This window comes from Podarcis muralis, chromosome 2 (genome assembly GCF_964188315.1).
Source record: "Podarcis muralis chromosome 2, rPodMur119.hap1.1, whole genome shotgun sequence".
Classification (NCBI taxonomy): domain Eukaryota; kingdom Metazoa; phylum Chordata; class Lepidosauria; order Squamata; family Lacertidae; genus Podarcis; species Podarcis muralis.
Genome location: NC_135656.1, coordinates 8,255,208 through 8,282,292, shown reverse-complemented (window position 1 = coordinate 8,282,292; position 27,085 = coordinate 8,255,208). Strand labels below are relative to the sequence as shown.

The window sequence follows — 27,085 nt, the reverse complement described above, 5'->3', positions numbered from 1 at the left end:
TTCCTTGATCTCAGAACTGTCATGCAAAATTTGGTTACAGCATCTTAAGAGGTGCCTCAATGTATAGTGAAAAGTCCCAACAGCTTTCCAAAATATATGGTAGTTGGGTGTGGAGGTGCTTTTTTAAGTACCTGAAAAGATAGATGCACACCCACATAAGCCCTTGTGTATTTATTTTATTTTTATTCATTTAACAAAATTGGTATACTGCTTAATTGTAAAAACGCTCTAAGCAGTTTAGATGAAAGAAATATTATCGATGAGAGTCAGGAGTTAAAAGCAAGACCTAAACATTTCAAAGCAGAAATAAAATCAGTGGTTATAATGTAAATTATGACATAGAATGACATCTTAAAATGAATGACAGCTTTATATGTCCCTGGGTAAAGGACCCCTGACCGTTAAGACCAGTCACAGACGACTCTGGGGTTGCGGCACTCATCTCACTTTACTGGCTGAGGGAGCTGACGTTTGTCCACAGACAGTTTTTCCGGGTCATGTGGCCAGCATGACTAAGCCGCTTCTGGCGAAACCAGAGCATTGCGCGGAAACGCCATTTACATTCCCGCTGGAGCGGTACCTATTTACTTGCACTTTGACGTGCTTTCAAACTGTTAGGTTGGCAGGAGCTGGGACCGAACAACAGGAGCTCAACCCATCACGGGGATTTGAACCACCAACCTTCCAATCGGCAAACCCTAGGCTCTGTGGTTTTAAACCACAGCGCCACCCTCGTCCCTTTTATGATCCTGGGTAGGTTTGCCTAAACAAAACAGGGTTTAGCAGGACATTGAAAATAGTACAGAGAAGACCCCTGACTAATGTCAACAACCATTTGAAGACAAAATAAAAATAGTGGAAGGCTAAGTCTTACCTCACAGGAATGCTTTTGGCCATTTTCTTGAATTTAGGTAGTGTTTTAATCCATTTTTGCTGGGGCAGTAGTGAACCTTCAGTGGCTACATAACTTTAGTTTCTACTGATTCCACATTAAATTTAACTTCACTCTGGTTTGAGGAAACTGGTCATCCATACATTGCTGGACCCTTAACTCTCATCAGCTGCAGCCAGCATGGCCAGTGGCTGATGGCACATGTAGTACAGCATACTTAGTTCGCCAAACCTTTACAGTGGTACCTTGGTACTCAAACGCCTTGGTTCTCAAACGCCTTGGTTCTCAAACGCCGAAAACCCAGAAGTAAGTGTTCCAGTTTTCAAACATTTTTCAGAAGCCGAGCGTCCAATGCAGTTGTCGGCTATTGTTTCTGGGACATCTGCACCAATCAGAAGATGCCCCTTGGTTTTCGAACATTTAGGAAGTCAAACGGACTTCCGGAACGGATTAAGTTTGGTGCTTTTGGTTTTGCTATTTATTTTGCATTTTTGTTTTTGAGGCTTTTTTGGTTAATTTGTTTTTGTGACTGTGTGGAACCCAGTTCAGCTACTGATTGATTGATTGTGCGGAAATGGATAAAAGCCCCGAACAATGACTATCATCAGAGCAAATAATTTTTTTAAATTTTATTTTCATCATCTACAATACTGTCTTATTTATTTTATAGTACAGTACATTGATTATTGCTTTCATTTTATGGATCAGTGGTCTCGTTAGAGTGTAAAATTCATGCTAAATTGCTGCTTTAGGGGTTGTTTTTAAAAGTCTGGAACGGATTAATCTGTTTTGCATTACTTTCTGTGGGAAAGCATGCTTTGGTTTTGGAACGGACTTCCGGAACGGATTAAGTTTGAGAACCAAGATACCACTGTATTAGGCATTACAAACATCATACAACATCCGTATATAAAAATTTAAAATATATACAAATAAACAGCCATCTCAGATATATAATGATGAGGATTTTCAGTGGGATTTCTTCCCGCTAAATAGTGCCATGCGCCACTCTAAGAGATACTACTGACAAAAACTCAGCCACCCTTGCAGTTACTTCCGGGTTAATGTCAGACAGATAGAATCTAATATTTCCATTGTGCCATGATGTTAAAGGTAAAGGGACTCCTGACCATTAGGTCCAGTCGCGGACAACTCTGTACAATGGTTGTACAATGGACAGTAGAAAACGATATGTTCTACAACAGGCTTCCTCAACCTTGGCCCTCCAGATGTTTTTGGCCTACAACTCCCATGATCCCTAGCTAGCAGGACCAGTGATCAGGGATGATGGGAATTGTAGTCTCAAAACATTTGGAGGGCTGAGGTTGAGGAAGCCTGCTCTACAGTGTCCAGCACATTCAAAGAACATGTGCAGTTGACAAAACCTGAAGGGAAAACGTTCAGTCGGGCCAACATAAGGCCCTGCATTGGACTGGAATTATTAATTTTGAGATATAAGTGCCCCTGTTTTCTGTTGTATTCAAACCATAGAACTCAGGGGAGCAAATTTTACTTGCAGCTGACTCGACGTTTTGTTTTTCAATGCCCCTTAATCTGGTCTGAATATTGCAATAAATATATTGCTCACTTGAATTATATACAAGAGTTCCAAGTCAATACTAATAGATTTGATTTTGCTATGTAAGAGTTGGAAGCATCTGGATTTATAAGAGTCCTTAAGTAAGTCAGAGAGCAGACTCAAAGGCTGGCAACATCTGGAGGGCCACACATTCCCCCCTCTACTGACGTGGCTCCATCCACTATGTGTCCAATCCTAAGCATGTTGACTAGAGGGTGAGCTCTGTCTTGCCAGGATTCATAGAATCATAGAGTTGGAAGGGACCCTGAGGATCATCTAGTCCAACCCGCTGCAATGCAGGAATATGCCTTTGTCCCATATGGGAATCGAACCTGCAACATTGGTATTATCAGCACCACGCTGTAACCAACTGAGCTATCCAGTGGTTTCAAACTCAGTTTGTTGGCCCTCATCCAGCTATCCAGAGTCCAGTTACTGGTCTAGACTTGCACAGCCAATGGTCTGACGGTATGAGGTAGGTTTTCTGCCTGACACTCTGGTTTCCAGCTGGACTCTGTTGCGGTTCTAGTTGCAGACTCATGAGCCAAGCCTGGCAAAATTTAAATACTGGCCCATCCAAATCAGCATTCTCTACACCAGGGGAGGGCAGACATCACAGCCTGTCAGGTGTACTTTATGGTGTTTTGTTTTGTTTTGGTTGGGTTTTTTTAGCTAGAACCTCTCAAAATTTACCAGAGAGCCAGGTGCTAATGAATGACTTAGAATGAAATGACAGGGCTCTTTCTGAGCCAGGGAGTTGGTTGTCAGTATCAGAACTGAACTGAGCTCCTGGATAGCCTTATTTCATTTCAGCAGCCTAATTTGATGGGGAAAGTTGTTTTGATGTTGCTGGTGTTATACAATTGGGAACCAGCTCATCGGCTGATCTACTCCGCCTTCATTCAGATGGTCCCCGTCTGTGGATTTGTGGCTGAACATGGGAGATGGCACATCCATCCCATTAAATGTTCATCTTGATTTTTAATTATCTTTCTATTGCTTCTTTTCTTTCTTATATTGTATGTTATTGTATTAAAGTTTGAATTTAATGGGATACAATCCAATACAATACAGTCGTACCTCGGGTTACATATGCTTCAGGTTACACACTCCACTAACCCAGAAATAAGTGCTTCAGGTTAAGAACTTTGCTTTAGGATAAGAACAGAAATCGGGCTCTGGCGGCGTGGCGGCAGCAGGAGGCCCCAATTAGCTAAAGTGGTGCTTCAGGTTAAGAACAGTTTCAGGCTAAGAACGGACCTCCAGAACGAATTAAGTACTTAACCCGAGGTACCACTGTACAATACAATACAATACAATACAATACAATACAATACAATACAATAGAAAGAAATAAAAGAGGTTGTACAAATACAATTAAAAGCCATACGGTACATTACATTATACTAGCTACAACAGGTGGAAAAAATCATTAAGTGGTCTCCCAAGACCCTCAGCAATTTTCAAGTGGTCCATGTGGGGAAATGTTTGGGAACCACTGATCTACTGCAAATTATCCAGGGATCTACCAGCAGATCCCAATCTACCCCCCCCCCCTTGTCTACAAAGACTGACAAGTACCTTTCTCCAGGGTTTAAGACAGAGGTCTTTCTCAACCCCACCTTGATACACCAGGGATTGAATCTGGGATTCTGCATGTAATAATAATAATAATAATAATAATAATAATAATAATAATAATAAATTTATTATTTATACCCCGCCCATCTGGCTGAGTTTCCCCAGTCACTCTGGGCAGCTCCCAATCAAATGTTAAAAACAGTACAGCATTAAATATTAAAAACTTCCCTAAACAGGGCTGCCTTCAGATGTCTTTTAAAGATAGGATAGCTGCTTATTTCCTTCACATCTGAAGGGAGGGTGTTCCACAGGGCAGGCGCCACTACCGAGAAGGCCCTCTGTCTGGTTCCCTGCAACCTCACTTCTCACAATGAGGGAACCACCAGAAGGCCCTCGGCGCTGGATCTCAGTGTCTGGGCTGAATGATGGGGATGGAGATGCTCCTTCAGGTATACAGGACCGAGGCCGTTTAGGGCTTTAAAGGTCAGCACCAACACTTTGAATTGTGCTCGGAAACGTACTGGGAGCCAATGCAGATCTCTCAGGACCGGTGTTATGTGGTCCCGGCGGCCACTCCCAGTCACCAGCCTAGCTGCCGCATTCTGGATTAATTGCAGTTTCTGGGTTACGTAGAGCGCGTTGCAGTAGTCCAAGCAGGAGATAACTAGAGCATGCACCACTCTGGTGAGACAGTCCGCGGGCAGGTAGGGTCTTAGCCTGCGTACCAGGTGGAGCTGGTAGACATGCAAAGCCTTGCACTCTGCCACTGAGCTTAATAGCCACTAGGTTCTCAGAGCCAAGGTCCCTGGTTCAAGTGCTGTGCTCCTGAGAAACCACGATATTATTTAGATGCATGTTTAATCTGTTCAGTGGGCCGCAGTTACCCTTTTCTCCAAAGGTGTGTCCTGATGAGAAGATTGGCGGCAGCTTTTGTGTCACGTGCCTTTGTCGATGGCCTCGTGCGTGGTTGAAGGGGTGGGCTGAATAATTAGGGCTCGGTACACCCTGTGGCTGCCTTTGCCTTTGGGCTCCTCAGCAGATGGCTAGAGATTTTACCTCCAGCACCGCACACCGTCAAAGGGAGAGAAAGCCTTTTTTAATTGGAAGCCAATGACATTCACTAAAGAGGCCGAGCCGCCTTTGTGGCACTGATGGATGAGCTCTGGCGAGACAGAATGATAACAGCTAGGCCCCTTGTGGGAAGCGAGCGGTGCGCTGTCATTGGGAAATGAATGAATGACTTTTCCATTTCCCATTGATTCAACAGGGACACGTGTCGCATGGTAATGACCCACGTTAGAGGATGGCGGGAGCACAATTGATTGTCACTGGGTGGCATCCAGTTGGGAGATGGTATTTATAACTCGCTAGTCTCTTGGAGTTCCAGAATATGTTGCGGCGGGGGGAGGGATTATTTTTCAACACACACAGAAATAAGGAAACAAAAAAAAAGGTGTTACAGACATATGACCCTCTAGGTAAAGGTAAAGGGACCCCTGACCATTAGGTCCAGTCATGGCCGACTCTGGGGTTGCGGCACTCATCTCGCTTTCTTGGCCGAGGGAGCCGGCGTACAGCTTCCGGGTCATGTGGCCAGCATGACTAAGCCGCTTCTGGCGAACCAGAGCAACGCACGGAAACGCCGTTTACCTTCCCGCCGGAGCAGTACTTATTTATCTACTTGCACTTTGATGTGCTTTCGAACTGCTAGGTTGGCAGGAGCTGGGACTGAGCAACGGGAGCTCACCCTGTTGCGGGGATTCGAACCACCTACCTTCTGATCGGCAAGTCCTAGGCTCTGTGGTTTAACCCACAGCGCTACCCATGTCCCCCATGTCGCCCTCTGTATGCATGTTATTATCTATCAAACCTCTGTTGCAGCCTTATTCCAAAACACGGAATGAATGCACCCTGCATCCCGCAGAAATTCCTGTAAATAAACCTTCCCAGACTCTGCGCCTTCCTGATGTTCTGGACTATACCTGTCATTAACCCCAGCCAAAGGGCCTGGACTGGCTGAGACTGTTGCATGTTGTAGCACACAAGGGCTTTGCTAATGGGGGTCAACACTCGAGGGCACCAATGCCCCTGTAATTGTATCAACATTGCTAATTTATTCATACGCATAGTTAACAAAGACTCGTGATGCAGCTTTAGCCAGGTTTTCAATATTTTGGAAAAGTTTCCCTGCAACATTCAGTCTTGCGGAATTATTTTACATGCCAATTCCCTAAGCATGACATTAACATAATATTTTGGCATGCCCCAAAGAAGAGGAGACAGGTGGAACTTACTTGATTATCTCCGAAATAATGATATTTACCTATTTCTAAAGGTTTCATATTATTTCACACTCCCGCCAAATATATTTCATATTTGCTTAATCACAAAACCAACATTTCCTAGGTGTTTGTTTATTCACTCTCCTGAGTCTGCACGATCCGTAAAGGCAGTTTCCATGTCATGAAATAATACATTTACACCCTTTTGTTACCAAGAATCTGGTCTGTGCATTATCATAGGGAGGAAAGGGTCCTTTTTGCATGTAATATTATGTCTCTGCCACCATCATTTGTACATTTGTAGTGACTTGCTCAAAGCCACCCAGTTAGTTTCATGGCCAGTTGGGGATTTGAACCCTGTTTTCTTCCAGGTTCTAATTTGATACTCTAACCACTATGCCCAGTGGCATACCTAGGGGTTGGCCTCTGCCAAGAGTGCGGGCCCGGGAGGGTGCAAAAATCGCACCTCTCTGCTCTGGCTTGGAGTGACTCGGAGCTCACCTTCCTGTCCACACACTCTCTAGGGAGTCCTCCACTGCTCTGGGTGGCTGGGCAAGGTGCACAGGCTCATCTGCAAAGGGCACAAGGGATGTGGGCACAGATACATCTCCTTGCCGAGGGTGCAAGGGAGCCTGGGCACGCTTCTGACTATGCCACTTGTTGTGCCACAGAGCGATATAAGCAAAAGACAAGTCCCTGCCCCAAGGGCCTTCACATTTAAATTTCAGCACATGGGAAAGAAAGGGAGGGGAAGTAAATAAGAGGGAGAGTACGTAGCATAAAGCAGTTATATCTTCTTGAGCTTTTGTTGCCCTTAGTTCATGAATGCCAGACTAAAACCGATTCTTGGCCTGGGTTCCATGAAAATGGAAAATGAAAGCTGATGTTTTGTTTTGTTTTTTAATCGGGATGGGGAATAGGAGCAAAACTGCACATAACTTAATCCAAAATCTACCCAGGGAACTGCCAGGAAAGCTCAACACCCCACGCTCAAGAAATACATTCATGCAGAACCATATAATGCATGCAAATATGCTTAACTTAAACGGCTCAATATGCAGGTTTTATTTTGGGTAGGTGGTTGGGGCATAGGAAAAGATGCGGCCTAATAACTAGAGGAGAGACGCGGGTGGCACCGTGGGTTAAACCACAGAGCCTAGGACTTGCTGATCAGAAGGTCGGCGGTTCAAATCCCCGCGACAGGGTGAGCTCCCGTTACGGTCCCAGCTCCTGCCAACCTAGCAGTTCGAAAGCACGTCAAAGTGCAAGTAGATAAATAGGTACCACTCCGGCGGGAAGGTAAACAGCGTTTCCGTGCGCTGCTCTGGTTCGCCAGAAGCGGCTTAGTCATGCTGGCCACATGACCCGGAAGATGTCTGCGGACAAACACTGGCTCCCTCGGCCAATAAAGCGAGATGAGCACTGCAACCCCAGAGTCGGTCACGACTGGACCTAATGATCAGGGGTCACTTTACCTTTACCTTTAATAACTAGAGGCTTGGAGAAACAGCTAGGTGACAAGTCTTGCAAGACAGAGGATCTGTGCCCTGTGGATACTTTTCCAATATCCCTTCACAAATCATGAGGACTAGCTATAAACAGAATTACTTCCCCATGGAAATGATTGTGCAAGGCACAAGCCCTGTGAAATGACTTTGGGTTGAGTGATGGTACCTTTCCCAAAGCCACCCAGAAAGCTTTGTTCCTGAGCAGAGACTTGAACCTGGGTCTCCCCCGTCCAAACGCATATGTGCTGGCCCTGCGTGGAAATCGCATGAGCATGCACAGAACTTCAGAAGAGAAATTATTCCAGTGATTTGTGGCAAAGTGACGAACTCACCTCTTAAGATTCATATACAGTGGTACCTTGGTTCTCAAACTTAATCCGTTCTAGGAGTCCGTTCCAAAACCAAAGCGTTCCAAAACCAAGTGCGCTTTCCCATAGAAAGTAATGCAAAATGGATTAATCCGTTCCAGACTTTTAAAAACAACCCCTAAAACAGCAATTTAACATGAATTTTACTATCAAGCGAGACCATTGATCCATAAAATGAAAGCAATAAACAATGTACTGCAGTCACACAATCAATCAATCAGTAGCTGAACTGGGTTCCATGCAGTAACAACAAAAGGAGCCGCAAAAACAAAATGCAAAATAAATAGCAAAAACAGGCAGACCTCAGTGTAACACTCAAAACGGAAGTGTGGCACTCAAATCGGAAGCGTAACACTCAAAATGGAGCACGTTCGGCCTCTAAAAAAAGTTGGCAAACCAGAATACTTCCGGGTTTGCAGTGTTTGGGTTCCAAATTGTTTGAGTACCAAGGCATTTGAGAACCAAGGTACCACTGTATTCATTTGTTCATTTGCTTATGTAGTACCCTCAACCTGTGTGGTGCAAGAAGGCAGTTCTCTGCCCTGAGGAGCATCCAATCTGAGGTTTGATAGAAGAAAGGGGGGGAAGTGGCAAGTGGGGGAAATAATGTGCCATCACTTCAATTGCATGTGTTTGGCCTTGGTTAGAGGCTTAGGCTGCAGTCCTAACCCTGCTTAACCAGTGAGGAATCCCCATTGACGTACCGTATTTTTCGCTCCATAAGACGCACCTAGTTTTTAGAGGAGGAAAACAAGAAAATAATATATTCTGAACGAAACAGTGGATGTATGATTTTTGTGGTTCATGCTGTGGCCACAGACATGATATGTGATTTGATGGTGAGTTTGGGGTAGCCCAATGCAAAAATCCTGAGAATCCATGTGGATCCGTGCTTTGTAACCACGTTTTGTGCCATTGCGGCCCCACGAAACAATGGATGCGTGATTTTTTGGTGCAGGCTGTAGCCATGGACATGCTATGTGATCTGATGGTGAATTTGGGATGACCCAGTGCAAACATCCTGAGGATCCATGTGCTTTTACCTCCCCCCTCCCAGGCAGCCTCCTTTATTGCTAGAGTCCCTTATCTCCCCTCCCGATCGCTTGCTGATCAGCTGATCAGCGGCTTTGTTTCAACACCCCCTTTCCCTCTTTCTTTTTAGGAGGGAAAAAAGTGCGTCTTATGGAGTGAAAAATACTTCTGGGTAGGCAAGCTTAGGACTGTGCCCTAAAGTGTAGCAAGGGAACCTGGGTTGTGCCAAAGGCTCCAAGGGATGGATTGAGGAAGGATTTGGTGCAAGTGAGAGCGAGGGGTCACACAGAGGTGTGCTGGGAGACAGTTCCAAGCATATGGGACAGCAAGGGAGAAGGGCAACTGGAATTGCTTGCGGGAGCAAGAGCGGTGACTGGTGGTGGTGGAGGGGCTCTGGACTTGGGCAGGGATTTGTTGCTGGGATGATATGAACAAAGAGATGGACCACGAAGCGGACTGGAAGCCAACGTAGCAATTTCAGGAGATAGGGGTCAGAGCAAGGAGTGAGGTGAATGCATTTGTCAGAGTGCTTGATAAAAGTGAAGGGACATAGGTAAAACCACAGAAGGGTGGAGAGGAGAAGGTTGCAAGAGAAGATGAAAAGTAGGGTGTGGGCCAGAGTTTCTTGAGTCTTTGCTGAAGAGCAGAAGAGACAGAGAAGGGCTGTATTTTTGTGATATGCTTGAATATGGGGAACAAAGGAGAGTGAGGAGTCAAAGATCAAGCCAACATGATGAGAGGCTAAAAGAAACTGAGGTGCCTTATTGGGCCCTATTTTCAGAATTTCCCCCAGCCCTGAGCCCAGGCAACCATCTTATATTTCCTTCCTTCTTTCGACAGGCTTGATTATCCACGAAGGCTCCTCGGTGTATCGAATATTCAAGCGTTGGCAAGCGGTGAACCAGCAGTGGAAGGTGCTGAACTACGACAAAGCCAAGGACCTAGGGGAACCAATTGGCGGGAGCACAAAGCCCGGAGGGCGGAATTCACGGACGAACCCCTCCTCGGGGAGTGAGAGGACCTCCCAGCGGGGCCAGCGGGTTAGGACTATTTTGAACCATCACTGTGGTTATACAATTCTGCACATTCTCAGCCACCTGCGGCCTAACGAACATCGCGGGGGCTCCAGTTCCAGCCGCGAGGTTGTCATGAGGGTCACGACGGTATAATAACAGCCTACGGGGCCTTTGCCAGGAGGGAGAGGCTCCACGGTTCCCTTGGAAGGAAGAAGCTGATGCCTTCATCTTCCGCACAGGCTCCATTCTGAGCCCTTACGGGGCGGGCCGCACGCTGTATACTGTCCGACGCAGGAGGTTTGCCTGGTTCCGTGGTGTTGCCGCCGCAGACCCCACCCGCCTCTTCCTTGTTGTGCGTGGGGAGTGCCTCAACTTGGTTGCACCTTCCTGCCCTCCCATCAATGTGAATTTTTTTTCTTTCTCTCTCCATCCAGCTTGTGGTGAAAGGAGAGACAACCCCCCCTCCCCCTCCCAAAAAAAACCCCCTGACCCTCCTTTGTTATGACTAAACTCCTTGGAAGTGTGGTGGGGTTTTTATTTATTTATTTAATTTTTTAAAAATCAAAACAACAACACACACACACACAAAAAACCAACCAGCCCCTGCCTGGTTCCTTCTCAACGAGTCTCGGCGCCAACTAATCCAGATATTTGAAAACATTTTTACCTCATCTTTCAAAGGAAATCCTGCCAGAAGACCCATCCTGCCTTTCCAACCCATCCCATTGGTCTCTCTGACTGGGAGACACCAACCAGAGAGGTTCTGAACTTTTACCCATCCCTCCAAAATAATAATGGTGCAATAAACATGTTTCTTAAAGCAAAATGGCATCTTGCAATAAGATATATTACCTGTGCATTTCATCTTTAATTTAATGCATGGAAATCTCTTTCTCTTCCTCCCTCTGCCCCTCTTCTTTTCTCCTTCTCTCTGACAATGGAAGGATAAAGAATTGTTTATATACTTGAAGGTGTCCTTCAGTTGCGTTGTTCGCTTTCCGTTTAAAAAGTCTGTTCCAGTCAGGTCAGGGTATGTGCAATGTGTCATCTAGCGGGCATGTGGAGATGATGGGGACATTTATGCAGTGAATGGATCCCTTGTGTTAACTTTTAGGACAGGGATGGGGAGTCTGTGGCCCTTCAAATGTTGCTGAACTACAAATCCTGTTATTCTTGACCGTTCGCCATGCTGGCAGGCCCACGGGGCCCTCGTCCTTGTTTTACGGAGTGTTCTGGCAAGAAAGAAACCAAAGCCTTAAGAACAACCATTGCTGCCTTGGTTTTAAGGATCTAAACGCATTTATGGCCCAATCCTAACCTTGCTGACTTGGAAGCACACCTCTCCATTGGGGCTCGCTCGTGATCACGCCTAGCAATAGCAACTGGTGTGTTGAGGCAGAGCTGACTGGCGTCACTTCAACTTCATTGCATGGCCTGGGGCAGGGCAGAGCAGTGGCAAGCTTAGGGTGGCACAGATGCACCAGTGCAAGTGCTGGTTTGGTTCTGCTGGCGCATCGGTGTGGCCCTGACCTTGCTACTGCTCTGCTCCACCCCAGCCCCATCCAGGTAAGCTGGCGTTAGGAGGGCGCTTCCGTCGTTCTGCCCCCCCCCCCCACACCTACCCTAACTGGTGCCTAGGACTGCAGCCTTGGCAGCCCCAGGCAACTACCATATTTTTTGCTCTGTAAGACTCACTTTTTCCCTCCTAAAAAGTAAGGGGAAATGTGTGTGCATCTTATGGAGCGAATGCAGGCTGCGCAGCTATCCCAGAAGCCAGAACAGCAAGAGGGATTGCTGCTTTCACTGCGCAGCGATCCCTCTTGCTGTTGTGGCTTCTGAGATTCAGAATATTTTTTTTCTTGTTTTCCTCCTCCAAAAACTAGGTGCGTCTTGTGGTCTGGTGCGTCTTATAGGGCGAAAAATACAGTATCTCTCGCCTCTTTCTTGCCTGTACTGCATCAGGGCAGAGTTGAAGAGAAACTAGAAATGACCCACTGTAAGAATTCCCAGAGAACTTTCAATCACATGTCCGCATTTTGGAATTTCAGCTCTGTACAACATTGTTTTGTTTCCTCGAGTTACTGTGCAAACATGGGATCTGTTGCTGCAGTTGGCATCTGGGAATTTTCAGCTCTGTGCTTTTTGAAAAGGGGGTGTGTTTAAGTTCATGCGGTTACAGAAGGAAAGTTTGCTGTCTTGTTTATGTGGAAACCCAATGGAGATTTGGAAGAAGCTGGAGGTGTTAAGAGGAGTGGAACTTTGCGTGCCTTGACCAGTGTCCCTTCTACTGTAGCTGCCAGGATCAGGGCCAAGCTAGATGTTTGCTAGGTACATAGAATACACATCTAGCTTTGTTTACTCAATTACAGACATGGCGAATGGGGGGTTATCTCTTCCTTCCCCAGTGCAACTGGAATTGCACGGTGAGCTGCCATGTTCCCCTTGACGGTGAGGGATTGGAAGTGGTAAAAACCAATCTTGTATGCATGGCTAGGAGCTAGTGGAGAGTCCCATTTAATGTCAAAGGGAACTTTTTCGTAAGACTCTTAGCCCCTCATATATTTGTGAGCTGGGGGACAGATAGCATTCCTGTCACATTGCAGTGGAATGAGATAAGCCTCTCCACCTTTTGCCTTCCCAATAACGACTCACCCCCCACTTTTAAATACCGTATTTTTCGCTCCATAGGGCACACCGGACCGTAAGGCGCACCTAGTTTTTAGGGGGGGAAACCAAGAAAAAAAATCTTATCCCCCCCCCCCCCAGCCCCAAAGAGCAGTGGACAGGCTTCTGGGATTGTCAGGGGAAGCCCGAGTTTGCTGTCTTGGCTTTGTTTTTAGCCGCGCGCAACCTCTCCCGGCTGGAGAGGTTGCGCGTGGCTTTGGCAGAAGCCTTGGCTTTGTTTTTAGCCGCAGGGCTGGGGCGGGGGAAGCCCGAGCTTCCCCAGCCCCCAGAACAGCTCCAGGAGCAGCGGCAAGGTTGCGCGCAGCCTTGCCTCCGCTCCCGGAGCTTGTGGGGCTGGCGGGGGAAGCCTGGGGTTTCCCTCCCCCACAGGCCCAGGGACCACACATTCGCTCCATAAGACGCACAAACATTTCCCCTTAGTTTTTAAGAGGAAAAAAGTGCGTCTTATGGCGCGAAAAATACGGTAAGTAAGAAAAACACACACCCTAAATATGTTCCTGCATGCTATGGATATAGCAGTCATCTAGCTTAGTTCAGCACCTCTGCCATTCTTTCGCTGTAACATATTTCCAGAATCCTTGCCTTTCCCTGTATCCATTCCCGTGTAGTTCTCACTTCTGCGTCTATCAAAAAGGGGCCATATGCATATTCAGTAAAAACAGCTGCTGGAATAGTACTACTTCAAAACGTAGAGGTTGCATAAGGAGTATTCAATGTCAAAAACTCTATTTGTGGGGAAATAATACATTAGTGAGGCGTTCCAGGCTAACCTCCCTGATATCTTAGAATTTTACAATCAGGGAGGGTTTCCTTTTTTTAAAAAAGTGCAGACACATCCATACAATTTAAGAGCAGGAACACCCTGCATTCTGAAGTTGTTTGGTCCCAAGAGAGCTCTACTGTATGCGTGTCTGAATCTCACAACTGCCTTGACGATATGAAAACCTAGTAGCCGTTATACAAAGTGAATACATGCCCGGGTGCAAACCTTGCATACTTGATTCTTCTGAGTGCGATTCTGAGTTGCATTGGCGTATCATGCATATACAATATTTTAAAGGCAGCCTAAACATCCAGCCCGATCTCCACGCCTGGAAGAATATTCACCACTGAGAGGAAGATTCTGCAACCGGAATGCATTTATGCAAATTAAGCATATTATGCAAATTTTTGCGACATTGTTAGACTGGCTGTATGGAATGTGGAGTTTCTTTTCTGAATAAAAGATTAGGCTGGGGGTTTTCAATGCAACAGAAACACCAAGACGATGGAAGAACGGAGTAGGAGTGGGCCTCGTGCTTTATAAACACAATCCCAGAGCCACAACCCTACTCTCTTTCTGAAACCTGCCAGAAAGCAGCCACAAAATGACCCAAAATACAGGTCCTTGCAGTATAGGAATGGATGGTGTATGTGATGTGAATCTTACTTAGTCCCAGGACAGTCTCTGCGGTTTACACATCTCTTCCTCTGGTCTGAAATACAAAATAGGTGAATTTCTATCTTTTATTGGGTCAACACAGAGATTGCAGCTGGAGATGGCTGCTGATCCTAATCTTTGACTATCGTGTAGCTATCAATAGGTTTCTTCAGGAAGTCTGTATCTGTAGGAACCTCTGGAATTTTGACACTCAACTGCAGAAACAAATGCAAATGTTTGTTCATGGAACAGTTGAGTCTATGTAGCCCCAGGCAGCAGTTTCCAAAGCATCGATTTTGGTTTTAAGAATATCAGGGAAAAGAGTCTCGCTCAATGTGGGTGACAAGGAGGGGGAGACTGGCAGTGGAACCAAGCAGCAAGGGATCTTACAGAAACCCCATCAGTGAAGGTTTTAAAAAGTTGACTAGATCATTGCTTGTGAGGGATGGTCTAGGTAGAATTAATCCTCCTGGAAAGTGTTGAGGAGAGAAATCAGATGAGAGAAACCCCCTTCATGAAGCGTGGGGGTAAGCACCCAGTCGAACAATCCCCATCATGAGACCTTATAGCATGGGTAGGCAAACTAAGGCCCAGGGGCCGGGGCTGGCCCAATCACCTTCTCAATCCGGCCCACGGACGGTCTGGGAATCAGCCTGTTTTTACATGAGTAGGATGTGTCTTTTTATTTAAAATGCATCTCTGGGTTATTTGTGGAGCATAGGAATTTGTTCGTTCCCCCCCAGAATATAGTCTGGTTTTCCACAAGGTCTGAGGAACAGTGGACCAGCCCCCTGCTGGAAAAGTTTGCTGACCCCTGCCTTACAGCATACACATTTTAAAAAAGGGCAGGGGTGGGAATTCATGCAGTAGGTAAAAAAATCAACAGCAGCAAACAACAGTCGCCCCTGGACTCAGGATTGGGGCCAGCATGTGATATCCTCAGGCAGCTTCCCAGTGCTCCAGCAGTGACCCACCTGACATACTTGCCAGAGGCTTTCTTAACTAGTCCTTTCGCCCTGATTAAATGCCAGGCTGCTAGGTCTGAGAGCTGCCATTTTAACTTTTCCCATTGCCCTGGACGTACTGTTGCTCCAGGACACTGGAAATTAAAATGCCAGCTTCATTGCAGCATGGCTGCTTTCTGCTGTGGTGCCACCCAGTCAGATTACTAGGCTGACATCGGAAGGGGAAACTTAAGAGGGTATTTTGCTAAGCGTCTCACTCAAATGAACTGGCCACCCCTTGGGTGGGGCAGGTAAGATCCAAGGGGAGATCAGGAAAAATCTATCTCTTCATTGCTCTCAGTACTGAGTTATGGACAGCTGACAGCTTTTACGGCCACTGCTGCTGAAATCCCAATTTCCTACTGCTCAGAGGGATAGCCCCCATTGCCCATCCTCAGAAGCTGTTGTGTGAAACAACGGCAACAATGCCACTCCTGTTGAATCAGCAGCGTTTGGTTCATCTTGGCTTGGTGGCTGAATGTGCTCTACTGTGGTAGGGGGACGCGGGTGGCGCTGTGGTCTAAACCACTGAGCCTCTTGGGCTTGCTGATTGGAAGGTCGGCGGTTCAAATCCCCATGACGGGGTGAGCTCCCGTTGCTCAGTCCCAGCTCCTGCCAACCTAGCAGTTCAAAAGCATGCCAGTGCAAGTGGATAAATAGATACCATTGTGGCAGGAAGATAAACAGCGTTTCCGTGCGCTCTGGCACTCATCGTGGTCCTCCGTGCACCAGTAGCGGTTTAGTCCTGCTGGCCACATGAACAGGACAACTGCCTGTGGACAAACACCGGCTCCCTTGGCCTGAAAGTGAGATGAGTGCTGCAACCCCATAGTCGCCTTTGACTGGACTTAATCGTCCAGGGGTCCTTTATCTTTTTTACTGTGGCAGGCTGGCAGCACAGAGCCAATGAGAAGTGGCAGTGGTGCCTCTGAGTGAGCTGAGACCTCGCCTTTCCTCTGGCCAAGTGGTTCCAAACTGGAAGGAAAGCATGGCATGGAGCGAACACAATTTTAATCGCTGTTGTTACCTTGTTTGGGCTTTTTTTGTTGTTGCCTGCTTTGTACCCTTTTCAAGGGCTTGTGGGGCAGGTGCCCCTATCGCTCTGCCTTTGTTACACAACCATTTGGAATCCTTTGAGCCGGAGTATTCTCGCTGCTGCAATTCCTGCACTGTGATTGACAGAGAAAGAGAGCGAGGGGGAGAGAGAACTTGAAAAAGACTGACCTATGCTGAACGTTTCCCTTTTAAGAAATGTCAATGGAGCCCTGCAAACTGCTTGTGATGATCTGAGGCCCCCACAAAGGATTGGCTGGGAGGAAGGAGGAGCAGACCAGCCACAGCTCTCAGACCGAAGCAAATGGTCAATACTCCCACTAGGGACAAACCACTCACAAGAGCGGCTGAAAATGCTGAGGCAGTATTTCTATAGCAGAGGGAAGCTCCAGCGGGACAAGGCCGGCAGAGGATGAAAGAGGCAGCCGCGCTTTTTTTGCTTTCCACACCAGCTCCCTCGTGTGGGTCTTGTTTGTTCTCAGCACCTTGGGGGGTAGTTTTACAATAGGATTCGGCTCCAATTAAAGCAGAGCGAATCTGCCCAATCATGCACAGATCAGGACTTTCTATTACTGTACTGATGTTGCCATGAGCCCAGAACTATTGATGCACGAATCTGTCTGTAATCCGCAGCCAGGCTTCAAATTGAGCAGCATCTCCTGGAGAAGCTTTTCTCTAATTCAGAACATAAGATTCCGAGCAGGTGTGGTCAGCAGTCAAAGCCCTCTGCAGTGCTCCTGAACATGAATCCCTCTCTCTCTCCAGTGAAACTTCCAGTTGTTTCCTGTGATTTTATGACCAGACCACCTACCGGGGACGACAACCTCCAGATGTTTCTGAACTACATCCTTGACCTTTGGCTATGCTTGCTGAGGCTGATGAGAGTTGGGAGTCCACCAACACCTGAAGGGCTATGGGTTCCCCACTCTTGACCTACCTTTCAGTTTACAAGCGTTTATTTATTTATTTCATTCACTTGTCACCTTTCCTCCAGGGAGCTTAAGGTTGTGTTCCTCCATTTTATCCTCACAATCCCTGATTGTAGCTTGACTCTGCACCAAATGGGACCCTTCTGTGCTCAGGTCAATCAGTTTTTCTTCTTTCGTTCCTTGGGGCAAGGGTGAGGAATCTGTGGTCTTCCAGATATTTATGGGCCACAGCTCCCATCATCCCTGACCCCTGGCCATGCTGGCTGGGACTGATAGGAGTTGGATCCCAACAACATCTGGGAGGTTCCACATCTCAGGTGGTGGTGGTGGTGGTTTTCCATCCAGAGCTAAAGCCCTCTATTGTTCCTGGGTGTGGTTAGTTGCGTGGCAAGTTCCCGCCTCCCACCAGTAGGAATAAAGACACGTGACACAATAATATTAGGTTAATAGGCTAAAATTGGCCACAACTTTATTGGTTACAGGTAAAGAGCGGTATTGGCTTAGGCATTGGTCCTATCCGACTATCCGGCTTCAGCCTGTTTGCTTGAAGACCAGGAAGGGTTAACACCAGCAGGGGGAGCCCTGCTGATGCACATCAACTAGGGACTCCCCTGGGGTCACGGCTCGGGGGTGCGCTTTAGGCCCTGACCTCCATAGGCTTCGGACGAGGCCATTGTAACCAAAGTAGCTGAACGGCCAAAGAGGGAGATCCCGGGCTGCGCTTGCCTTAAATGAGGCAAGCCACACCCCCTGGGCCAGCTGGTTAGCTGGCCAGGGGATGGCGCGGCCCGAGGATTCACCTGATCGCAAGGGGGCTGGAAGCCAGCCTCCACGCACGTGTTGGGGGCGTGAAGCCTGCAACACCACCTCCCCCCGAGGTTGGAAGTGGCTTTGAGAGACAGCTGATGGAATTTCCAGGAGGTTCTCAGTCCCGGCTGTTGTTAGGAAGCAGGTGGGGGACAGGTGAAACCAGACTACAGTTCTGGAGAGTAGGAGGATATCAAAATGTGCACATAAACAGCAACATCAGCACGCATGCACAAGTACAGTGGTACCTCAGGTTAAGAACTTGATTTGTTCTGGTGGTCTGTTCTTAACCTGAAACTGTTCTTAACCTGAAGCACCACTTTAGCTAATGGGGCCTCCTGCTGCCGCTGCACCGCCACTGCACGATTTCTGTTCTCATCCTGAATCAAAGTTCTTAATCCGAGGTACTATTTCTGGGTTAGCGGAGTCTGTAACCCAGTGGCGTAGCGTGGGGGGTGCAGGGGGGGCCGGCCGCACCGGGTGCAACATCTGGGGTTAGGGCAAATCCACGGGTTAGGGGGCGCAAATCCACAGGTTAGGGGGCGCAAATCCACAGGTTAGGGGGTGCAAATCCACGGGTTAGGGGGCGCAAATTACTTGCCTTGCCCCGGGTGCTGACAACCCACACTACGCCGCTGCTGTAACCTGAAGCATATGTAACCCAAGGTACCACTGTATTACAAGGAAGGAGAGAATGCTCAGAAGCACGGGCCTTTCCCAAATGCTCAGAGGGCACTTGTAAATATTGAGCCTATGGAGCTGAGCAGAACTTTCCTGTGCTATGCAATGGAGATAGAGAACCTTTGCCCCTCCAGATGTTGTCGGATTCCAGCTTCCATCAGCCAGTGCGGCCAATGATGAGGAATGATGGGAGTTGTAGTTCCAACCATTTGGAGGTTTCCCCATCCCTGCTATAGGAAAGCAGTGTCCACTGACAACCCATCAGATGAATGGAAGCAGCAGAGAGCCATGGTGCTTTGCTGGATCAAGAGAGAGAGCTTGAGCTGTCGGAAGAAGGCTATGAGGGAGTGACACATTGGGGCCATTTCTCAGTGGGTGCTGCCCCAAGCTGCAATTATTCTCCAGGCATGCAGCATGGAAGTAAAACAAATTTAGCCTTTTATCTATGCGCGAAGAAAGAGTGATCCATTTCATCACAGTAGCGCCGACTTATAAATAGCTATTTGCCTTGTTGCTTGTGAAGAGTAGGAAAAATCCCCTGCAATGGAATCTTTCCAAAAGTTGTTTTAAGCCATGGATCACTAGCTTTGGCATATGTGGGCAACTGGATTACGGGGATGTCTGTGAGTTATTTGCAAGGCTGAATTCAGAAACTACTGAGCATCTTCATGACCGTGAGGTTAGACTATGTAGTAGTCTCAAAGAATAATCAAGTTGGAATCGTACCTGTTATTAACATAAGAAGGCCCTTGCTGGATCAGGCCAGTGGTCCATCCAGTCCAGATGCTATGGGGAAGCTCACAAGCAAGACCTGAGTGCAACCGCACTTCTGCTGTTTCCAGGAACTGGCATGCGGAAACATACTGCCCCTGACAAGAGGTAGACCATAGTCACCGTAGCTAGTCACCATTGATAGTCCTGTTGTTGTTGTTTAGTCGTTTAGTCGTGTCCGCCTCTTCGTGACCCCATGGACCAGAGCACGCCAAGCACTCCTGTCTTCCACTGCCTCCTGCAGTTTGGTCAAACTCATGCTGGTAGCTTCGAGAACACTGTCCAACCATCTCGTCTTCTGTCGTCCCCTTCTCCTTGTGCCCTCCATCTTTCCCAACACCAGGGTCTTTTCCAGGGAGTCTTCTCTTCTCATGAGGTGGCCAAAGTCTTGGAGCCTCAGCTTCAGGATCTGTCCTTCCAGTGAGCACTCAGGGCTGATTTCCTTCAGAATGGAGAGGTTTGATCTTCTTGCAGTCCATGGGACTCACAAGAGTCTCCTCCAGCACCAGAATTCAAAAGCATCAATTCTTCGGCGATCAGCCTTCTTTATGGTCCAGCTCTCACTTCCATACCTCACTACTGGGAAAACCATAGCTTTAACTATACGGACCTTTGTCAGCAAGGTGATGTCTCTGCTTTTTAAGATGCTGTCTAGGTTTGTCATTGCTACTCCTATTCTCCATAAATCCACCTCATCCTCTTTTAAAGCCATCCAAGTTGGCAGCTGCCTCTTGCAGGAGTGAATTCCATAGTTTACGTTGTGTGAAGAAGTCCTTTCCAACGTTCATCTTCGTTGGACTTTGCAGCAAAATTTGAGAGCCACTGGCTTCAATGGTCACATCATAGGAATCTATGGGTGCCGCGTGAAATGGCCATTGCGCTGCCAGTTCACCATGTTTTTCTTTGTCCAGTTGCTTTAAATAGTCTGCAAACCAGCAAAGAGCAGTGTCCTAATCTGTGCCATTTTCATCCCCCCCCCATCCCATGCTCCTCGCAATGAACTCTCCCTGCTTTCCTCATTGCTGATTTTTTTGTTTATGACTTGCAGGGAGCAACTGTGTGTGCCTTTTGGCAGCATGTGTCTCGGTGAGCTGGTTCCTAGCTAGGCCATTGGCTGGTGGGATAGCCCGGAGAGAGAAAGTGCTCAGAAAATATTTGGATAAGCAAGAGGCAAGGGCTGAACTGGACCATTGAGTTGATTGGCTTTGGCAAGTCCTAATTTCCTCCCCTTAATCTTAGCCCCACACATCAGGGGATTTTTGCATCTCATGTGGCTTTTAATATCTAAGGCCTGAGGGTCGCTTTATTACCCTCTTCACCTCTGCCCATTAGGTTTATTTCTCTTTGTGTTTTTGCAAATCTCTTAAAAAGACAGAAGGGTAGGCTTCAGAATGTTTCCATTCAGAGATGCATGAAGCTGCTCTGAGGCCATTCAAGGCTTCAGTGTAACAACGTCTTTGGACATTTTTTATGTACAATGCGCGTCCTTTGCCCAATGGGTTCTTAACCAATGTCAACAGGGATTGAGGCGCTTGGCAAAGAAGGAATTATCTGCTATAAACGGCAAGCGCTGTCCGTGGTGCTGAAACAGCAGCTAGGCTCATGAGAAGGAAACCGGTTCCCTTGTTGCAGGGCAAAATGCAAGCCTTTCTCCACGACTGCTTCTTCTACCAGGGATAGGGATAGGAAGGTTGGTTGGCAATCCTTAAGAACCAAGCTTTGGAACAATGGTGAGATAATGGTACCAGCATTATAGGTCTGCTGATATTGCACAAGTTTCTCTGTGTACCAGCTCTGAATGGCTGTATCCAGATGGCGGCATCCCACACAGCCAGTTGTGAATTTTAGTTATGAATTATAAAGCCATAGTCCAGAACAGAATTGGCTAACCTTGAGCCCCATGGTGCTAACTCCTATACAGTAGCAATATTAGACACCTTAGCAGGATGAACAGCAGCTAAAGAGGTATGCTTATCTGTGTATTGGAGTGTATTGAAAGCAGTGTACAGACAACAGGAGTGTTACCTGGATCCCAGGGTTGTGCAACAGTCTCTCATTTTACACCTCTGCAAATCCCACGGCCAGCTGTTCGCAGAGATGTTTGGCCTGTTGGCTTCAGGTGGCTCTGAATCAAGATGCCTGTACCTTAGAACACACCTGTAGCTGCAACTGGGAGAAGAGGCGGCAACAGAGGGAGCAAGTGGAGGCGAACACTCTCCACCCCCCCCCCACTCCAAGCAAGTAGCTTGCCCCCCCCCCCACTGCTGGACATCTGTGGTTACTTGAAGGAATGGTACTCTCCCCATACAAAGGATAATGGAATCACAAACTGGAAATTAAGACTGCAGACGTAAATGTGCTCACCTGAAAATTAGCAATCAAATCAATAGGACTTGTGTTAGAGGAAGGGTGGGAGCAGAAACGTGAAATTGTCATGATCTCTCTTTCAGAAATCTTAATATGTAGGGCAAACCTCTCCCCCCCCCCATCAGTGATACTCTCTCTCCCCTAGTGATACTCTTTTGAAGGGAATAAACATACAGTGGTACCTTGGGTCAAGAACTTAATTCGTTCCGGAGGTCCATTCTTAACCTGAAACTGTTCTTAACCTGAAGCACCACTTTAGCTAATGGGGCCTCCCACTGCCACCACGCCGCCGGAGCACGATTTCTGTTCTCACCCTGAAGCAAAGTTCTTAACCCAAGGTACTATTTCTGGGTTAGTGGAGTCTGTAACCTGAAGCGTCTGTAACCTGAAGTGTAGTATCATTATACTAATTTGGCATAGGCCAGTGCCATCTTGAATTACTTGTAATGTGCTTTTTAAAAACCCACCCATATTTCATGGGAAATGGTGTAAGAGTGTGTGTGGTGTGTGTGTGTGTGTGTGTGTGTGTGTGTGTGTGTGTTACAACACAGGAAGATGGATAGGAAAGAGTCAAAATCTGACTACTTCATTAGACAGCACATTCCCTCTTCCCCACCCCATCCCATTTCATTGAAGTAATTGGTTGATAAATAGATTTATACACTGACTGTAAGTGTATTCCAGACTGTTGAGGTGGCTTACAAGCTAAACCAAGAAAAAAGGATGATGAAAAAAATCTTTTTTTAAAAAGAACAGCAAATCAGAAGCATAAAAAAATCAGTATAAGCTGTATAATAAATAATAATAATTCAAATCAAACAACAAACCACCAGCCAGACTTTAATAAATGTATTTCTGCAATGACCAGGTTCTAGTTCAAAAGGTGAGGTCTGTAGTCATTTAATTTTTGTGTCCCGTTGGTTCATTGCACAGCTGTCTGTGTCCACAAATCGTACCAATCTCCATACATTTGCAAACCAGAAGCCATGGACAGGTATCCATAGGGGACAGAACAGTTGCCATTCCTAAGGTGTCGGTAACTCAGATCGATGCAGGCAGGGAACAATTTAGCATGCTGTCACCTAAAATAAAAGAAGGCCTTGTGTGGTGAGCTAAGACCATACACAAGAGAAAGCAAGTTTAGCTGCAATGCTAAACTCTGTTGAATGCTTATGTACACATTGCTTCTAGAGCTGTCCTCTGATATAATTGGCAGGGCTTCCCCCTTCCACTTATTCTGGGACCTGTAGTTCTGCAAGAGCTCAAACAACGTTCCCTGCACCCTTGCAAGACCACAGTCTCCTCACTTTCCTTATGCATGCAAAGCGTATGGCCCCTTTTCTGGGTACCACTTTTGTCCTCTGCCTGGCCTTTAGCATCCCAGCCTCGTGTAGCAACAAGAGGCCCACAGGCATTTTCATCCAAAGACTGATGTAATGCTGGGGGGATGCCAGCAGCGTAGGATGGAGTCACCTAGTAGCTGAGAATCAGGAATCGGCTGATGTGGGAGGCAGCAGGTGGCTGAATGAAGTAAGCCCAGACAGCCTCATTAGAAAACAGACGGGTGGCTCATCTATCTCCCAGCTTCAAGTTCTCACAAAGGCAGGTGCTGAGGCTGAGCCATTAACCCTGGAAGGAAATTTATTGTTGCTGGAAAAGACAGAGCAAGGTTATGAGTATATTTGCCCCTGAAGTATGACGGTAGAGAACACCTTAACAAGGCTGGCAGGCAGTAATGGTGGGGTGTGAGGACTTTACAGATTCTTTTCAAATGTCAACCCTTGGGACATGCGAAGTAGTCCAAGAGTGCTTCTGAGCATGTGCAGAATGCCTTCACACCCACCCACACCCTTGCATTCACATATGTGGCTGGATACGGCAAGGCTTGGTTTTTGGAAAACGAATCCTTTGAAATTCGCAGCTGCCTGAATTTTCCAATGCAGTTTTCCAACCAATATTTACAAAGCAGAGACATCACCTTGCCGACCAAGGCCCGTATATTTAAAGCTATGGTTTTCCCAGTAGTGATGTATGGAAGTGAGAGCTGGACCATAAAGAAGGCTGATGGCCGAAGAATTGATGCTTTTGAATTCTGGTGCTGGAGGAGACTCTGGAGAGTCCCATGGACTGCAAGAAGATCAAACCTATCCATTCTGAAGGAAATCAGCCCTGAGTGCTCACTGGAAGGACAGATCGTGAAGCTGAGGCTCCAATACTTTGGCCACCTCATGAGAAGAGAAGACTCCCTGGAAAATACTCTGATATTGGGAAAGATTGAGGGCACAAGGAGGACGACAGAGGACGAGATGGTTGGACAGTGTTCTCGAAGCTACGGACATGAGTTTGACCAAACTGCGGGAGGCAGTGGAAGACAGGAGTGCCTGGTGTGCTCTGGTCCAGGGGGTCATGAAGAGTCAGACACGACTAAACGACTAAACAACAACAATGGTGAAAGGGTAAGGAGAGCTCCTCTCCTAGTAAAGGGACACATATTTGGGGATGGCTGGCCAAGCTAGATCTCTGGCCTGATGGGTAGGGCCAAATTTATCAACGGTCATGAGAAATATGCAACAGAAGCCTGCCTGGCTCTCCCACTTCAGACTGCAGCTGGGGGAGATCATATGCTTAGCTGCGCCCCCACATTAAAACACCCACACACACAACTCTCTCACGGTGGGTAGAAAGTAAACATATGGGGAGGAGATTAAGGAAAAGCCTTTCTTGATGGGCTAAGTTTTAGATTTATTTATATGGGGGAGCATTTAAATGTGTCATTTCCACCACCACCCATTCAAAGTGATACAGTAAAAGAATAATTCTTTCGTGGCTAACTTTGCACCGTTGATCTGGTCCGCAGCCTGGGAGGTAGGGTGAACTCCCAGAAGCACTCAACAACATGCAAGGCATGTTTATTCACACCTTCCCATCCCATGTGATGGTGCCTACCCCAGAAAACAGGGTTGCATGCCTGGCAAGAACAGGTGATGATACATTGAATGAGTCAGCCCATTAAGTCTCAGCGCTGACATGACTCAGCTCCTGGGAATGGCTGTTCTTAAACATATGTGTAGAAGAAGCAGAAATGCTTTTCCTTCCCCCCAACCCATCTAAATTAGGCTGCTGAAATAAACAGAGCTTGGAGTGGGGGGGGGGGACCAGGGGTGCGTTTTTGTGTGACAGGAGTATGAGCACAATTCCGGTACTGAAAACAAATTCCTGGACTCAGAGGCTCCCTGTTCATAAATTCTAAAAGTCTGTTGTTCCCTATAGAACACTACTTTGCATTTGATTCCAGTATACCTGAAGGAGCGTCTCCACCTCCATCGTTCAGCCCAGACACTGAGGTCCAGCTCCGAGGGCCTTCTGGCGGTTCCCTCGCTACGAGAAACCAAATTACAGGGAACCAGGCAGAGGGCCTTCTTGGTAGTGGCACCCGCCCTATGGAATGCCCTCTCACCAGATGTCAAAGAGAAAAATAACTACCAAACTTTTAGAAGACACCTGAAGGAAGCCCTGTTTAGGGAAGCTTTTAATGTTTAATAGGTTATTTTAGTGTTCTGTTGGAAGCCGCCCAGCCAGATGGGCGGGGTATAAATAATAAATTATTATTATTATTATTATTATTATTATTATTATTATTATTATTTGGGGGGAATTTCAGGATTCGGGGATTGTGAGAAGAATCTGGGGAACTGTAGTTTACTCCCCAGAGAGCTATAATTCCCAGCATCCTTAAATTACAGTTCCCATGGGGACTTGGGCAGGTGGAGGGATATGTTTTAGACATATAGTGTGCATGCGCAGCCCAAGTCTCCACAAACCTGAAGTCTGCTCACCTCTGCTCTAGGTATCTTAGGCGAGTGAGCCCAGCTGCATAGTGATGAGAATGGATGAGTGGCAGGGTCACCTTTAGTCTGACCTAAAGGAAAATGCTGTGCAAATCCTAAATATGGTATTTGGAAAGCTCATGTTAACAAGCTCTCCTAGGGTGATTACAGAAACGTACGTTGGACCTTTTCTTCTCCTCACGGATCTGCCAGCCTAGTGCCACATTTTCTGGATTGGAGCTGTGAAGATATGCTCCACAGCAGCAGGTTGCACAGGTAGCAACAGTGGCTGCCTGGCAGGTAAGTACACCCTGGAGGTTTAAGCCCCTGGGCAGATGGACCTCACCTGCCCATTGGATGAATAGCCAGATCCTTTCCTTTGCTCCCACCACCAAGGTGGTTCATACTCTGCACTGTCAAAAAGAACCCACCTCTTTTCATTTTTGCACCAAAGTGTCAGGCTTCAGGAAATGGGATCCCTTCCCTGGCGGCATTAAATAAGCAGATCAAGCGAAACGGATCGTTTTTACCAGTTAGTTTCTTTCACAATCACAGCGAGAGGCAAAGGAGAGCATATCTCTCTAGAGATGGCGTTGCTCCCAGTAAAGGCTCACTCTCTCCGTCTCCATTAATCTACATCACTCCTATATCGGGTAACCTGAGCTTGTTGCCACTGAGCTCTTTGTTTTATCACTCTCAAATCCCGTCTAGTCCTAGGCAAAGGGACATAGCTGTCAACCTTCCCCTTTTTTGCGGGAAATCCCCTTATTCCAGCACCATTTCCCACTGCTTCCCGCTGCTATCCCGGATTGTTAGATATCCCATAGACTGTCCCCAGGACAGGTGAGGTCTGCTGATCCCTTATTTTCAAATCTGAAAGTTGACAGCTATGGCCAGGAATACTGTCCAAGGACACTGAATCTGCCAGCTGTCTCTCACCCAGTATTCCCCAGCTTTCCCCCTCTGGACTATGCCCCTCTGCAAACCACTGTTCTAAATCAAGACTGTCCTCCTGCCCTTGGGAAGGTTCAGGAGAAGGGGGGGGGGCGGCTCCCACCATTCCTCCTCCGTCCAGCCCCTGACACAAAGAAAATGCTATTTATTTATTTTTAAAAACAACGCTGTTAAAAGAGATTACAGCTGGGGGTGTGGTCAGAAAAGAGAATGGGCATGGAGACATGAGTGAGTGGTGAGCATCTGGATCAGGCCAAAGGACCCTCTAAGCTCAGCATCCAGCCAAATGCCTCTTTTTGGAAGCCCAAGAACCAGACTCGAGTGCAGCG

General features: G+C 47.1%; 1 protein-coding gene across 1 annotated transcript in view; it reads left to right on the top strand.

The window, feature by feature from the left end:
* The window catches only part of MARCHF9 (membrane associated ring-CH-type finger 9), a 49,050-nt gene extending 37,966 nt beyond the window's left edge, over positions 1–11,084 (top strand). Inside the window, exon 4 of the mRNA XM_028721510.2 lies at positions 10,083–11,084. Within this exon, the coding sequence (XP_028577343.2) occupies positions 10,083–10,411 (329 nt within the window). The 3' untranslated portion in view covers positions 10,412–11,084. The remainder of the gene's footprint in view (positions 1–10,082) is intronic.
* The last annotated feature ends 16,001 nt before the right edge of the window (positions 11,085–27,085 follow it).